Genomic DNA, 14513 nt, shown 5'->3' with positions numbered 1-14513 from the left:
AGAGAAAAAAATATATAAGGAAGGGAGGGACAGTGCTACCAGTGGGAAGAGGGTATCAGGAATAGTTTTGTGTAGAAGTGAATAGTAATAACAGCTAACATGTATATAGTGCCTTAGGAATTGCAAAGGCTATCTCATTTGATCCTCACAACAACCTATAAGGTAGGTGTTATTATTAACTCCATTTTACAGATGAAAAAACTGAGGCTGAGAAAAGTTACGTGACTTTTCCCTAGTGTTGCATGCAGGATTTGCACTCAGGTCTTCTGAATCCAAGTGTCAAATTTTATCCACCGTACCATATTGCCCCTTGAGAGACAGGGATGAGGAGGACATACATTCCAAATATAAGGAATAGTGAGTTGGCTGGTTTGGCTGGTGTATAGAGTGCTTGGATGGGAATGCTGTGTAATAAGACTGGAAGGGTAAGGTAGGACCAGCTTGTGACGAGTGTTAAATGTCCAAGAGAGGATTTGCTATTTGATCCTGGAGGTACTAAGTCAGAGGCTATCTGAGTAGTTCAGTCAAGAATTCGAGTAGTGGCCATGTGAATGAAGAGAAGAGGCATGTGGGTAGAAATGATAAGATTTGGCATGTGACTGAATTAGGGGTGGGGTGGGGTGATAGAGGGGTAAGTTTGAGGGGAATGATAATTCTGTTTTCGACATGTTTAAGATTCCCATCAGACTTAACACAATTGGCAATGAAGGACTCAGGCTGGATACATTGATCTGGGAGTTATTTGCATACAGATGACACTTAAACCTATAGTAGCTGAGGAGGTCACCAACAATGCAATGGGAAGGGGTGGAATATAGATGATGATACAGAAAAAGTGTTTGAGTGGACACCCACCTGAAAGAACCAAGAGAGGAGAGGGAATTCAGGAGGAAAAAGGTAGTCAACAATGTCAGATGATGGAGACAAGTCAAGAAGGATAAAGATGGGGAAAGGCCATCAAACTTGACAGATCATTCAGAATTTTGAAGACAGCTGTTTCAGTTGAGCAATGACTTAGGAAGCCAGATTGCTATTTGAAAGCCAATACTTAGAAGAATTCAAATGTGACTTCCTCAATACTGTTTAAGCACATTTTGTTTGTGTGGCATTTTCTTTTAACATATCTGCTATAAAATATAGTAAACTCAGGTTTGAAAAGTTGTAAAAGTAGAATAGGGTATTTAGAATTTATCATTAATGCTCCTTTTAAAACTATTAAAATGTAGTGATTACTGAGTTAAATTGCTCTTTCCCAAGAATTCGTTTAAAGTATTTGTTTACTGTAGGAATTTCTTAGCCCTATCTTCTTGAATTTACATGAATTGATGATATTTGACTTAGAACCTGACAAGAAAATTAATCTGGAGGCAAGGTGACTTAGTAGATTGCCAAGTCAAGAAACATTTATTAAGCACCTACTGTGTGCCAGGCACTGTCCTAAGTGCCGGGGAAAAGAAAGAATGGCAAAAAAAAAAAAAAGCAGTCCCTGCCCTCAAGGAGCTCACAGTTTGCAAATAACTATGTTCCAAACAAGACATATTCAGGGGAAAGTGGAGATGATCCCAGACTGAAGGCACTAGCATTAAGAAGAACAGCTGAAACTTGAAGGAAGCCACAGGGTAGTAGAATGAAGGATGGAGAGGACTCCAGGCAAAGAGCTAGGAATACCAAGGGGGCCCATGTCACTGGATCAGAGTATGACTGGAGATGTAGGAAGGGGCCAGGTTGGGTTTTCTCTTTGATTCTGGAGGTGATAAGGAGCCCCTGGAGTTTGAATGAAGGGAGGTGATGTGGTTCGACCTGCACTTTAAGAAGATCACTTTGATGACTGAGTGGTTGACAGACCAGAGTGGGGAGAGAGGATGTAGGGAAACAGTCAGGTGACGAGGGTCTGCCCCAGGGCGGTGGCTTTATAGGAGGAGAGAAGGCATATGCGAGAGATAGCGTGCAGGTAAAATTGTAGAACTTGACAACAGATTGGATATGTGAGAGTGAGGAGTCAAGGACGATGCCTAGGCTGGGTGACTGGGGCTTGGTGGTGCCCTTCACAACGATAATAAGCAACTTGCATTTATGTAGTACTTTAAAATTTGTAAAGCACTTTACAGATGAACATTTGATCCTCACAACAATCCTGGGAACTAGGTGCCATTATTATCCCCATTTTACAGATGGGGAAACTAAAATAGTTTAAGTGACTTGCCCAGGGTCTCATAGCCACTAAGTGCCTGGATTTGACTTCAGCTCTGACGCTCTATCCACTGCCCCACCCAGCTCCCTCTATTAATAGGAAAGTTAGGAAGAGGGAGAAGGTTGGAAGATAACGAGTTTGGGTTTGGATATGATGAATTGAAGATGGCAATGGGCATGCAGTTTGAAATATCCAGTAGACTGTTGGAGATGGGAGACTGGAGGACAGGACAGAGGTTAGGGCTGAGAATAATTTGCATAGAGATGGTAGTTAAATTCATGGGAGCCGATGAGCTTCCCCAAGTGAGGTGATAGAGAGGGAGAAGATAAGAGGAGCCCAGGAGAAAACCTCGGGGCACAGGCACAGTTGTCAGGTGGGACCTGGCTAAGAATCCAACAAAGGAGACTAAGGAAGGGGATCAGGCAGTGCCCAGGCTTGGAGTCAGGAAATAGGTTTAAATTAGGGAAGAGCCTTTCCAGCTCTCAACTTCCACTCCTCATTTCAGCCAGCCTCCCCGCCTTTTCTGCAAGAATGTTCTCTTCTTCCTCAAGAGCCATTGGTATGTAGAGTTCTAAAGAGGCTGGGAAGATGACAAAGAAAAATGGCTCAATTAGGGGCTCAGGCTGCCTGGCGTTAGGAGAGGCATGAGCTTTACTCCAAACTCACACAGACACTGACTGAGCACAAAGAACAAGTCATTTCACTTCTCAGAGCTGCAGTTTCTTCACCTGTAAAATGAAGATAACATTTGTACTACCTCCTTCATAGGATTATTGTGAGAAAAGGAGTTTCAGGTTTTCAAACTGCTAAGTAAATGTGAGTTGTTACATGAGGCAGAAACTGAATGTGTTCCTTGGAGATTTGTTTTCAGGTCTGCTTAAAGTCAGTGGGCTTCTAGGCACTTTTCAAAATATTCCCCAAAGGTCTTATGCCTGAACCAGTTTGCCAAGAGTACCACAGTCCTTTTTGATTTGCTCTCATTATATTATTTCAAAGTGGTTGGAGACCTGTTGGAGCTAGCCTTGCTTATGTACTATTGGCATGCTCTTCTAGCAGCGAATTGGTTCTTTAAAACCTCAGTGTTGGGTGAAACATTGAGAGTGTCGCTCCACACAAAACAATTTCGTAAATTCATAATCATCCAAACAGGGTTACGGCAGGGGGCATTCCGGATGGTATTTGGTATAATTTATTAAGGTTATTATTGTGAAACCATACTCAGTGTGTACCTGTGATGTTTTGGGGAGCCTTATTTACCAATCTGACAATTAATTTATCTGTCATTTTCGGCATGAATAGCATTACGACCTCTTGCTACTTTTCAACATAATCATACTTGCCACTGAATAGAGCCAAATCCACAGCCACATAGGACCTTGAATACAGTGCAATTTCCCCAGATTTTAGCAGGGTTAAAGCAACTAGAAAAGGGCCAGAGTCGTGTGTGGAGAAGAATGACAAAGTATTGATAATGCTTAATAGATACAAGAAAAATAGTGTAAAGCAGTATAAATGGAAAATTTGAAAACCCTTCCATAAGAAATGGCTAGCATCTGTTCAGTGATAATCCAGCATAAAGTGCATGTCAAATCACTTCCTGATTTTTTTTTTAGAGTAACAGTTGTGGAATCTTTAGTTATACGAGAATTATGTACCCTTGCCAAAAAAAAATGAAAATCACACATTAATGTGAGCTGCCATACATAGAAAATAAAATCTAGTTTGGGACATAATGAAAATGGTTATAAAACATGGTTGGCCTTTTCAGAATTAAGTAAATGAGTTAATGTCATAATTAATCAATGATGCTTATCACCCTTGGAGATCCTCGGAGCAAGGTAAAGACACCCTTCAAATTCTGGTTCTTTCAGAACGTTTAGATCTACTTTGTAGGTTGCCAAGTAATTTCTTGTTTCAGAGAAGTATTCTTGGAAGTATTCGTTTCTACCATGTTGGTGGTTCATATTTCTACCTTCTCGAAAAATTGAGATTCGCTCTGCAACTCTGGGCCAACATTTTCTCATGTAACGTTATGTGAATACTTTGGCTGACACTTTTCATCCTAGAAATGTTGTACTATATTGAGGAGTTTCTATATGTGGTACATGAATCACTTATGGAATTCCTAGAGTGAGTGATCTGAATCTTGGCAACTAGAGGTATGGAAGCGTGACATGTAAAGTGGGGGGTTTGTGCCAATTTTTAGCCCTAGAATCAAATGGAGCTGAGCCTGCAACAGCGCTTTCTCAGTATTTAACTTGGAATTTCAGTCTCCTGATGCATTTATATATTATTTTTTTCCAAGTTAAAGATATCCATATCTACATTTTAGTTGGGTGTTCAGCTGACGTACCCTTACATATTTAGGAAATACAGGTACATTTTTATCAGATTTTGGTACAGGTGAGCCTTCAATATTTCAGTGGATTTTACTTCTGTTGACCCTCCCTCCACTGGTGCAGATCACAACCTAACCATGGCTTTTTATCTTTTGTGGTCAGAATTATTTGTGGTCAAAACAAAGATGAATAAAACACACTCCTCACCCTTGGAGATCTTAGATTCTCACATGGGAGAAAATTATTTTATTTATAACTTTATATACACATACATGTATATGTATATATATATGTGTGTGTGTGTACACACATGCCCATAGATATAAAAATAACTATGATAAAAGATAATAGTGTGGTAACTACTATAAGAGATGGGACTGAAGAGCTCTTAGATTTCAGATGAAGAACAGCACAGGGTTATTGTTTTAGAGCTAGAAGAGACCACAGAGGTCAAAGAATCCAACCCCCTTATTTTACAAATGAAGTGGGGGGGGGGGTAGAAGAGAACAAAAAAAGAGGAATATGGAGGAGTCTGGATGCAAGCGCACCTGGAGATCATAGTATGTCAGCGCTTCAGACCCACAGGCAATTGTAGAATCCGTCTGGAGGTTCCCTTTTCCTTTGCAGCCCTTTGATAACTCAAGGATCCTTTCTCTGTCATTGGTCACCGTGATGACCCCCCAAAAGCCTAATCTTCTCTCCTACTGAGGAACCTCTAACTCTCTGCTCTCTAGGAATTTGTGCTGCCTGGACTCAGCTGTAATACCCTGCTTTGCCTATAGGTGCTACCCCCTACACAAAGCCATTTATGAGTGACGACTTGGGTTACCTAAAACAAATTAGCTGTCTTTTTTGTCAAGCCATAACAAAAATTCTCCATGTCCGGTTTTCTTTGGGACACTTTTTCAAGTACTGTTGTGGGCATAGGACTCCTTATGAAATGCATGTCTGTGTGAACATTGTTTTACATGAAATAAAAATAACTGTAGCTTGAACTTCACATAACCTACAAGAGCAGTAGGAGAAAACCTAAAGTTATCAGCAATGAACAAGTGTGTTAGATGTGTTCATGTTTAAAACTGTAGGTGGCACGATGTTAATACACAAGCCTACTACATTTGAATGCCTTCAACTAAGTGTAGTTAAAATTCCTGAAGGAGTTTCCCCCCTCTCTGATGAATTTGATTTTTGTCTTAAACACTTCATTTCTTTTATAAGACTTAAGTTTAGGTTCCTAAACTGAGGTGTGGTATGTCACATTCCTGGAAGAGAAGATTTTTAGGGCCTAGCTATAAGTCACTAAAAATAGGGGGTTTAGACTCATCACTTCCAGCATAATTTAATTTTAGCATTGCGACTGGCAGCACTATAGTACAGGTATTTTTAGTAGGGATAATTATATGTCATCTGATATGAATATATTTTATATGCTGTGGTAATTCAGTGAATGGTAAATTGGATGACATGGTCTGACATTCAAATGCAAATAACTTACTGAGGTAATCAAGAATGATTAAATAATTTATGCAGTTTCATCTGTTGTGAACCAAAAGCAAATAAATAGTAACATATTTTATATGAGGTATATGTTTTTCTGACTTGGTGTGCAGTTTTGACAAGTGCAGTGTTTACCATTTATATAAAAACTTGACTTAAGGAATATTTACTATAGGTTTCACCTATACATTCTTAGGGAATTTTTTAGAGAGATTCCACTGATCAGCAAGCATCTAAGTACTTATTTATATGGCAGATCCTGAGGATACAAATATGAAAGCCACTGAAAAGTATAAAAATAATCATAGCAGTGGTGGCGATGGTAATTTTTTATAACATCTTTGGTTTAGTGTGATATAGCTACTCTTATAAGACACATGTGTAAGTAGATCTTTGTATGCCTATGGTGAGCAAAAAATAAAGGAGGTAGCAGGCTTAGCTGTTTAAGCTAAACTCCTAAGTTGTAAAATGTTTTTAATGACTATTTTCCCTGAGTGCTGTGGAGATCAGGAGAGGCGGTATAACGAGCAACCAAGGGGGTCAGAAGAAATCATCTCCAAGGTCCTTTGCAGCTCTTAAATCCCAAAAGTCTCTCAGCAGAATGCATTGGACAGTAAACTAGACAGGACAGTTGCATCCACAGGGCTGGGCCTTTAAACTGTTGGTCGAGTGCAGCAAAGACCATTCATTGTCTCTCTGGACCTGTTTTGCAGCTGAGCCTAAGAAGGAAAGACCCTGTTAAACAGGCTTGGATGCTTCGAGTAGGAAGCTCCAATATGTAATGAACTACTGTCTAACACTTGGACTAAGACCAGCAGCCATTTAGCTGCTTTGTAGCTGGAGAGCTGGCAGAGTCTGGGCTGGAAGAAACACAGATGATAAAGCAGGGCTGCAAACAGTATGCACCTGGCCAGATGGCCGTGAGTACTGCGGGAGGGAGGCTAGCCCACGTTTGTGACTGGTAGTATCATGCTTTTACAGATCATGTATCACAGTTGATGGCAATAAACATAATGTAACTGCTGAGATTGATGGGCCTGCTCAAAATCTTGTCTGTGTGTGAAATGGTAGAATTTTGGACCTGATCTCCACAGCTGACTTAAAGTGTTTTAACTGTAGTGCATTTTAGCTTCTATTATCATTAAGCTTTATACCCAGATTCAGCTGGGCCCCAGATTGTTGTGGTTGTTATTATAGCTGTCTTAGCCATTTGAAATCTTCATCTCGCATGGCACTGGCAGCTTCGGGCACAGAGTGGTTGCCAGGAGACAGCCTGAGGTGTATTATTGCATCATCAATGAGAAAGGTAGTTATCACAGAGCTCTAAGCCCTTGACGGGGTTTGCAGGAGACTGCAAATCTCTGATCCAGCATACAGGGCTTGAAAGTGAATGCAACAAACGGCAAGTCCATGCTGTTACCAGCTCTGGTAAAGGATAAGGGGGGGGGGGTGATTTTCAGGGATGATGGGTAAAGGGAACAAAGTTCTGTGCTGTGTTTATGCTATTCTGTTCTGCCATAGGATTCTGCTTGTTATCCTGGTACCGTGTGAGCAATACTGTATTTATTTGTGGTTTCTCTGTTAACTGTCTAAGAGTATACGTGATGAATTTGAAGGTAGTTTTTCAGTTTTGTCTTACACAGTTTGGGAAACTGATAGACATAAAAGTTGGCTGGTCTAAGTTGGCCCCTTTTTTTAGAAATCAGGTGGTAGTTTTTTTATATAGTGTTCATATGTAGGAGAACTGCATTTTATCTGGTGTGAAAAGGTAAAGATTTGCTGGGTCTCACAGTCATAAGAACTGTTCTGTATTTGTATGGCATGTTATATTTTCATATAATTTCCACTCTATTTCATTATATTTTTATACCAATCCTGTAAGGTGAGCAAAAGAGATATTTTTCCCTCCACTGGGTAGATGAGGAAACTTTTAGTGCCCTGATTTAAATTCTAGTTTAGTTGATGCAGTTTGATTTAATGAATAGCCTTAGAGCTAGAAAGCTGGCTTCTTTTCTGGCCATGCCACATGAAACGTTTATCAAAAGCAGTAGGTCCTTCACACATTGTAGAAGTTCAATAGATCTTACCCAGTGGATTTAGAAATGCACTTTTCTTGGGAATCCCCTACTTGGATCTACCTTACTTAACTTTGGTTTCCTGTTCAGCCATTCATTGCTCTTTGAAATGGAGCCACATTTGCTGCCTCTTCTCACAAGTATATGAGAAGAACCAGAATTTGTGATTCCACCTTCAGAACTGCCCTTTCATTTATGAGGTGTGGGATAATGGCTAGAGTGCTGGATTGGGGGTTAGGAAAACCTGAGTTCATGTTTCACCTCTGACACTTCGTAGTTGCATAACCATGGGCAAGTCACACATCTTCTCTAAGCTACTTTCCTCACCTGTAAAATAGGGGTAACCTGGCAACATCTTGCTCAACTCATCACTCTTCCTCACCCCATATATCCAGTCAGTTGCCAAATCTGGTCATTTCTTTCTCCAGATTATCCCTCATATACCTTCCTTCCTCTTCTTTGACATAGCTACCACTCACCTTAGCTCAGACCCTCATCTACTCTCATTTTGACTCTTTCGAAAGCCTGTTGGTTAGGGTCTCTGCCTCAAATCTTCACCCATTCCAGTTCATCCTGCACTCAGCCACCAAAGTGACTTTCCAAACATGCGGGTCTGACATTTTTACCTCCCTATGCAACAAATTCCAGTGGCCCTTTGTTGCCTTTAGCATCAGCTATAAAGTCCTCTGGCTCAACATTTAAAGGTCTTTATGACTTGGCTTCTTCCCACCTTTCCAGTCTTACTAGGCTTTACTTCCCTCTTGACGCTCTACATTCCAGCTGGACCAGCCTACTCCATATCTCCTTGCTTTTTCATTTGTCCCCCATGCTTAGCATATACTCCTCACCATTTAGAGTCCCTGGGTTCCTTCAAGATGCAGTTTAAGTGTGACCTTCTTAATGAAATTTTCCTTGCTTTCCAACACTGCTCCCCAAAATAACCTTGTATCCCTTTTGGATGTATTGTGTATGTACTCATATGTGTACATGTTTCCCCCACTAGAATGTCAGCTCTTTGGAAATGTGGACTATTTCACTTTTATCCTTTCATCTCTAGTGCTTAGCACAGTGCTTCCTCATACACAGTAGGTGCTTAATGTTTGAGTAATTAATTACCAATAATGATATTTGTACCTAGCTCACAGGGTGGTTGTGGGGCTCAAATTTTATATTGTCATTTAGATGTTTTTCAGTCATATCCGACTCCTTGTGACTCCATTTGAGGTTTTCTTGGCAAAAATACTAGAGTGATTTGCCATTTCCTTCTCCAGCTCATTTTACAGATGAGGAAACAGAGGCGAGCAGGATAAAGTGACTTGTTCAGGGTCACACAGCTAGTGTCTGAGGCAAGATTTGAATTCAGGAAGATGAGTCTTTCTCATTTCAGGCTTGGCACTCTATCCATTGCAGCGCCACCTAGCTGTCTATATGTGTGTACAAACAGGCCTATATGCACACATGTACATGGGTATACAGGTATATATACATATTGTAATGGGAGACATTTTAAAGCCCTCTATAAAAGTCTGTTGTTATAAAAGCAATTTTCATAAAACTTTTATGGAAAGCAAATGACTTCTTTCTAGAGTATTTTGAAAAGTGATTTGTTAGGAAAGAAATATGGACTTCATTTCATTAACCTAAGGTTTCTTTTCTTTTTACAGGCTAATCAATGTAAGAAGCAGTCCTTTTATGTATTATGGCTGAACAGGTTCCTGCTATAGAACCTACACCCGTAATGAATGACATGCCTCTTCCACCGCATATGGTAAATGGGGACAGCATGCAGCAGGTGAGAATAGATGATATTTGGTTATTTCAAGGCTAGCATAACTGTTATTCCATAACATGTATGCACATATGTGGGGTCAAAACTCTTTCTTTGGTGCTATTTTTCCCAACAATTAGCTCATGTCTTTGGTTCTTCTTAAGTCATCATTCCTAACAGTGTAGTCTTCATTTCTTCATCAGTGCTGATCATAATCCACTCTAATTTTCAAAGACATCTCTTGGGTTCCATCAACTTGTATGCAACTTTGTCCAAATATATAAAAAGTTTTGGTGCCCCTAATGGGTAACAATTTTGGACTTTCTCCAAAATGTCAGAAAATATTGATTTCCAAACGAAGATTCAATATATTCATAGGAAGTATTGTGTGTATGTATTTGTGTGTATGTTTTTTAACATTTTACTACCACCAATAAGAGTCTGCTTTCCAGAAGATTAATATGCCAAAAGCTATTTGTCATTGGATAAGTGAGAATATGATCAAACTTCCCAAAAGATCTCTGAACTATTCACTGCATGAAAGACTGCTCCAAATTACTACTAATAAATGCAAATTAAAACAACTCTTAAGATCTCACCTCATACTCAGCAAACAGGCAAAGATTATAAAATGTGGAATTGGTCAATGTTGGAAGATCTATGAAAAGATGGACACATTGTTGGTGAAACTGTGAATTGATCCAGCCATTCCAGAAAGCAATTTGGAATTATGCCAGGAGAATGGGGGTGGGGGGAAGGAATGACTAGAATCTCCATACCTTTTGACTCCAAGATCCCTCTGCTGAGCATATAAGGATGTCAACGACAGAAGAAAAAAAAAGGCTTCATTTGTACCATAGTATTCTTAGCATGTTTTTGATGTAGCAAAGGACTAAAAGCAAAGTAGGTGCCTGTCAGTTGGAGAATGGTTTTTGTGGCATATGAATGGAATAACATTATGACATAAAAAAAATTAATAAAATAAAAATAATTTTTTAAAAATTCATTATTTGTAATAGGCTGAACGAAAGCCTTTAGAGAAAGCAACAAGGGGGCAGCTAGGTGGCGCAATGAATAGAGCACCAGCCCTGGAGTCAGGAGAACCTGAGTTCAAATCTGGCCTCAGATACTTGCCACTTACTAGTTGTGTGAAATTGGGCAAGTCACTTCCCCCTCCAAAAAGAAAAAAGAAAAAGAAAGAAGGAAAGAGACATGTTTGGGTAATGTCTGTACTAGTTATCTAGATGTTTCTCCAGTTCTTGACCCAGCATGCACCATTCCTAGATTGAGAGCTGGAAGGGAGCTTATCGATCCTTTGATCCACTCCCTTTGCTTTATAGATGAGTAAACTCTAAGTTCAGAACACTCTTCATTATTTTACAAAGCCTCTTCTATAAGATTGCCTGGACATTGTAGTATCTTGAATAGTTGACAAAGCAGGTCATTTTACTGAAAATAAATTTTATGCTTATAAAATAAAGATGCATTAAAAGGATGGTTTATCAGGGAAGTTTTTTGTTGCCTAAATGATGGGTTCATTCATGGAACAGTGGTACAGTCTTCTGAAGCTTAAATGTTTATAAAACAGCTCTTTAAGTGTCAAGTTGACTTCTAAAACCAACTTGTACTTGTCCAGAAGAAATTTTACTTTGAATAAAGGATAGGGGAATAACTTCCCCACCTATCCCAATGCCTTCCATCACACACATAGTAAAATTAACTATGTTGACTGATAAGATGGTCATCCACTTGTATCTGGCTAAAGATAGGAGTCCTAGAATTTGGAGGTGAAAGGGACATTGGAAAGCAGCTAGTCCGAATATTTTCAATGTATAGATGAGAAAGCTGGAGCCCAGAGGAGTGAAATGTCCTCACCAAATTCATGTAGCTAGGAACAAACTATACTTGAGTCATTCTTTTGGGGACTCAAGTAGATTGAGCTTTATTCAGACATGGAAGCAGTCTTGCTTGCTAAGACTTGGTGTGAAGAATCAATCCTTCCTGGATGGATGATTACTGCTGTCATCATCTTCAATCAGAGATGTTGTCAGAATGGATATGACCTCTATTGTTAGAGTTCCATGATCACATCAAAAGTGATGATACTCATTCTTGAAATTTTAAGTCGACTTAACTGTCTTCTGGCATCGTGAACATAATAATGATAGCAAACACTTAGATAGCCCTTTCAGGTTTATAAAACGTGTTTCATATGGTACCTCATTAGATCCTCTGAATCTAATCAACTTCAGAAGATAGGTACTCTTACCCTCCTATTACAGATGAGCAACTGAGATTCCAAGAGATTAACTGACTTGCCCAGGTTCATGAAACTGGGAAGTGGCTGATGCAGGCTTTGATTCTAAGTTTAAAGCTTTGTCCACTATGCCACCTAACTACTGGTATAGAAACATAGCCTATTGACTCCTTCAGACAATTTCATAGTTGTTAAGTTTAAATTTTTTTTATGTTTAAAGTGCCATTTTGAATAGCAGTGATTTTAACTACTTACAATTTTGATAATTTTACAAAAATAAAATACTCTAGACTTCACTTTTGTTGATTTTATTGATGATGAATTCAACTTTATCCATTACCATATACTAACATTTTCTTATGGTCTGCAATAGAGCTGTCAAACATGCAGCCCACAGTGCTGCCCCAAACCAAATGTAAATGTTGTAGGGAAATACTTAACAAAAGAAATAAAAACACAATAAAACAGAGATAATATTACATTTTAAAACTAAGTCAATATGCAGCCTGCAGGACTTCTTTATGTACAGATTAATGGCCCCTGTTTCTATTTGAGTTTGATACCACTGAGCTACATGACCATTCCAGAGAAATCCAACCTTACACATGGAATGTCAGGCCCTCACTTCATATCTCCAATGAAATGAAATCTCTCTCATAGCAGAAAGGTGGGGGACTACTAGGACAAGATACTTTATACATTTTCAGAAAAGGTTTTCTGTATTGAATGATTTTGTTTAACTGATTTTCATTGTCACAAGGGAAGTTTCCATTGGAATGAGAGTGGGTGAGAAGAGACTCTTGTTAAAGACAAAAGGCCCCAATAAAATGTGTTTTAACAAATGGAAATGCAATGAAAATCCAGAGAGACTCCATTCAGCTTTTAATTTTGATAGTGACTTGTTAAGAAGGGTTTGTTGAAACGGTCATCCAGCTTCATTTGCTTTGGTCGCCAGCTGTACCATTTTACATGTGGAGGGCAACGTTAGTGTTCATTTTGTTGGTCATTAGTCAGAGCTGCTGGCCCAGTACAGGAGATCTACAAGGTGATCATATAGTCTCCAGTGTACTGTTCATCAAGTATTCTAGGACCCTGTAGCAAAAAATGAATTAAGGTTTGCTCTTTATACCTTTCATCACCTGTTTTCTGATGAGAAATTCTTATGTGTTTATCTTGAATTATTATGATTCCAGTTTTTAGCTGGAAGGGTGCAGTGAAAAAGGTCAGGGCAGGGGGTGGTGGTGGAAAACTATGTATTTAAAGTAATTGATCTATTTAATTTCTCCTTTGGGCTAATTTAACTGGCCTAGCTATCTATTCTTCACTAGAGATCTGGATTGCCCTCAGTGGGCCCCCCTTGACCATCCTGAGACCCTCATAAAATAAGCAAAAATAGACTCTTTTCTAGTCATTAAGGACAACACACTTAACTATATAGCTCTTTTTTATAGGTTATATTGGTACAGGTCAATCCTGGAGAAACATTCACCATTAGAACTGAGGATGGACACGTTCAGTGTATCCAAGGTAAGTGAAGGTTTAATCAAATGTGTGGTATTTAAATGAAACCAAATGCCGTGAATTGAAGACCATGAAAAGATTTTAGAAATATTTGTGTTTTCAGTAGTTGTGTCAAACCTGTTTAATCCTTCTTGGGTTAATACATACCTTAGTTGGAAGTTTATTAGTATTAGCAGAACATCCAGGGCTTATGGTCTACATCTTGCCAGCATCTTCTGATACATTAAGATACTTCAAGTCAATTAGTAAGCATTTTTTTAAGTACCTACTATGTGCCAAGTCCTTAAGGCACTTGAAATGAAATAATTCAGAAGTCAAGGTCAAATTCAAATGTTTTTCCTCTGCCATCCCTCCACAAGTAATCATCCAGTCTTTCCTTGAATGCCTCCATGAGGGGGATTCCACTTCTTCTGTAAACAGTCCCTTCTCCACACTGAGACAACTCTCCTTGTTGGAAAGCATTTCCTGATCTCCCAACCTAATTTGGTTTCTCCATAACCTCTGCTCATTGCTCCTAATCCTGTCCTTTGGTGCCAAGCAGATCCAATCTAACCTCTCTTCTGAATGATCACTTTTCAGATATTTGAAGACAGTCATTATATTCACATCCTCCTCCCATGTCTCCAGGCTAAGCATCCTCAATTCCTTCAGATGATCCCCATATAGCATGAGCTTGAGGTCTTTCTCCATCCTGGACCCTCTTTACTTCTTTTGAAAACCCTTCAACTTATTGGTGCCCTCCCTAGAAGGTGGTGCTCAAAATTGAACTCAGCATGCTAGCTGGGGTCTGCCAAAGGCATTGGGCCTCTGACCTCCTTATTCCTGGATGCTTGGCTTCACTTTTTTTTCCAGTTTATTTATTTAT

General features: G+C 39.3%; 1 protein-coding gene and 1 long non-coding RNA gene across 3 annotated transcripts in view; one reads left to right on the top strand and one right to left on the bottom strand.

Annotated features, from left to right (window-relative positions):
- LOC140515374 (uncharacterized) overlaps nucleotides 1-14513 on the bottom strand; it is a 286278-nt gene that overhangs the window by 186737 nt on the left and 85028 nt on the right. The window lies entirely within an intron of this gene.
- LOC140515370 (fibronectin type-III domain-containing protein 3A-like) overlaps nucleotides 1-14513 on the top strand; it is an 83362-nt gene that overhangs the window by 15922 nt on the left and 52927 nt on the right. For both annotated transcript variants that reach the window (XM_072626049.1, XM_072626047.1), the window contains exons 2-3: nucleotides 9767-9894; nucleotides 13579-13654. In XM_072626049.1, the coding sequence (XP_072482150.1) occupies nucleotides 9802-9894; nucleotides 13579-13654 (169 nt within the window). In that variant the 5' untranslated portion in view covers nucleotides 9767-9801. The remainder of the gene's footprint in view (nucleotides 1-9766; nucleotides 9895-13578; nucleotides 13655-14513) is intronic.

Source organism: Notamacropus eugenii, chromosome X (genome assembly GCF_028372415.1).
Source record: "Notamacropus eugenii isolate mMacEug1 chromosome X, mMacEug1.pri_v2, whole genome shotgun sequence".
Lineage (NCBI taxonomy): Eukaryota > Metazoa > Chordata > Mammalia > Diprotodontia > Macropodidae > Notamacropus > Notamacropus eugenii.
The sequence above is the reverse complement of the archived record's forward strand: the minus strand, read 5'-3'. Positions and strand labels throughout refer to the sequence as shown.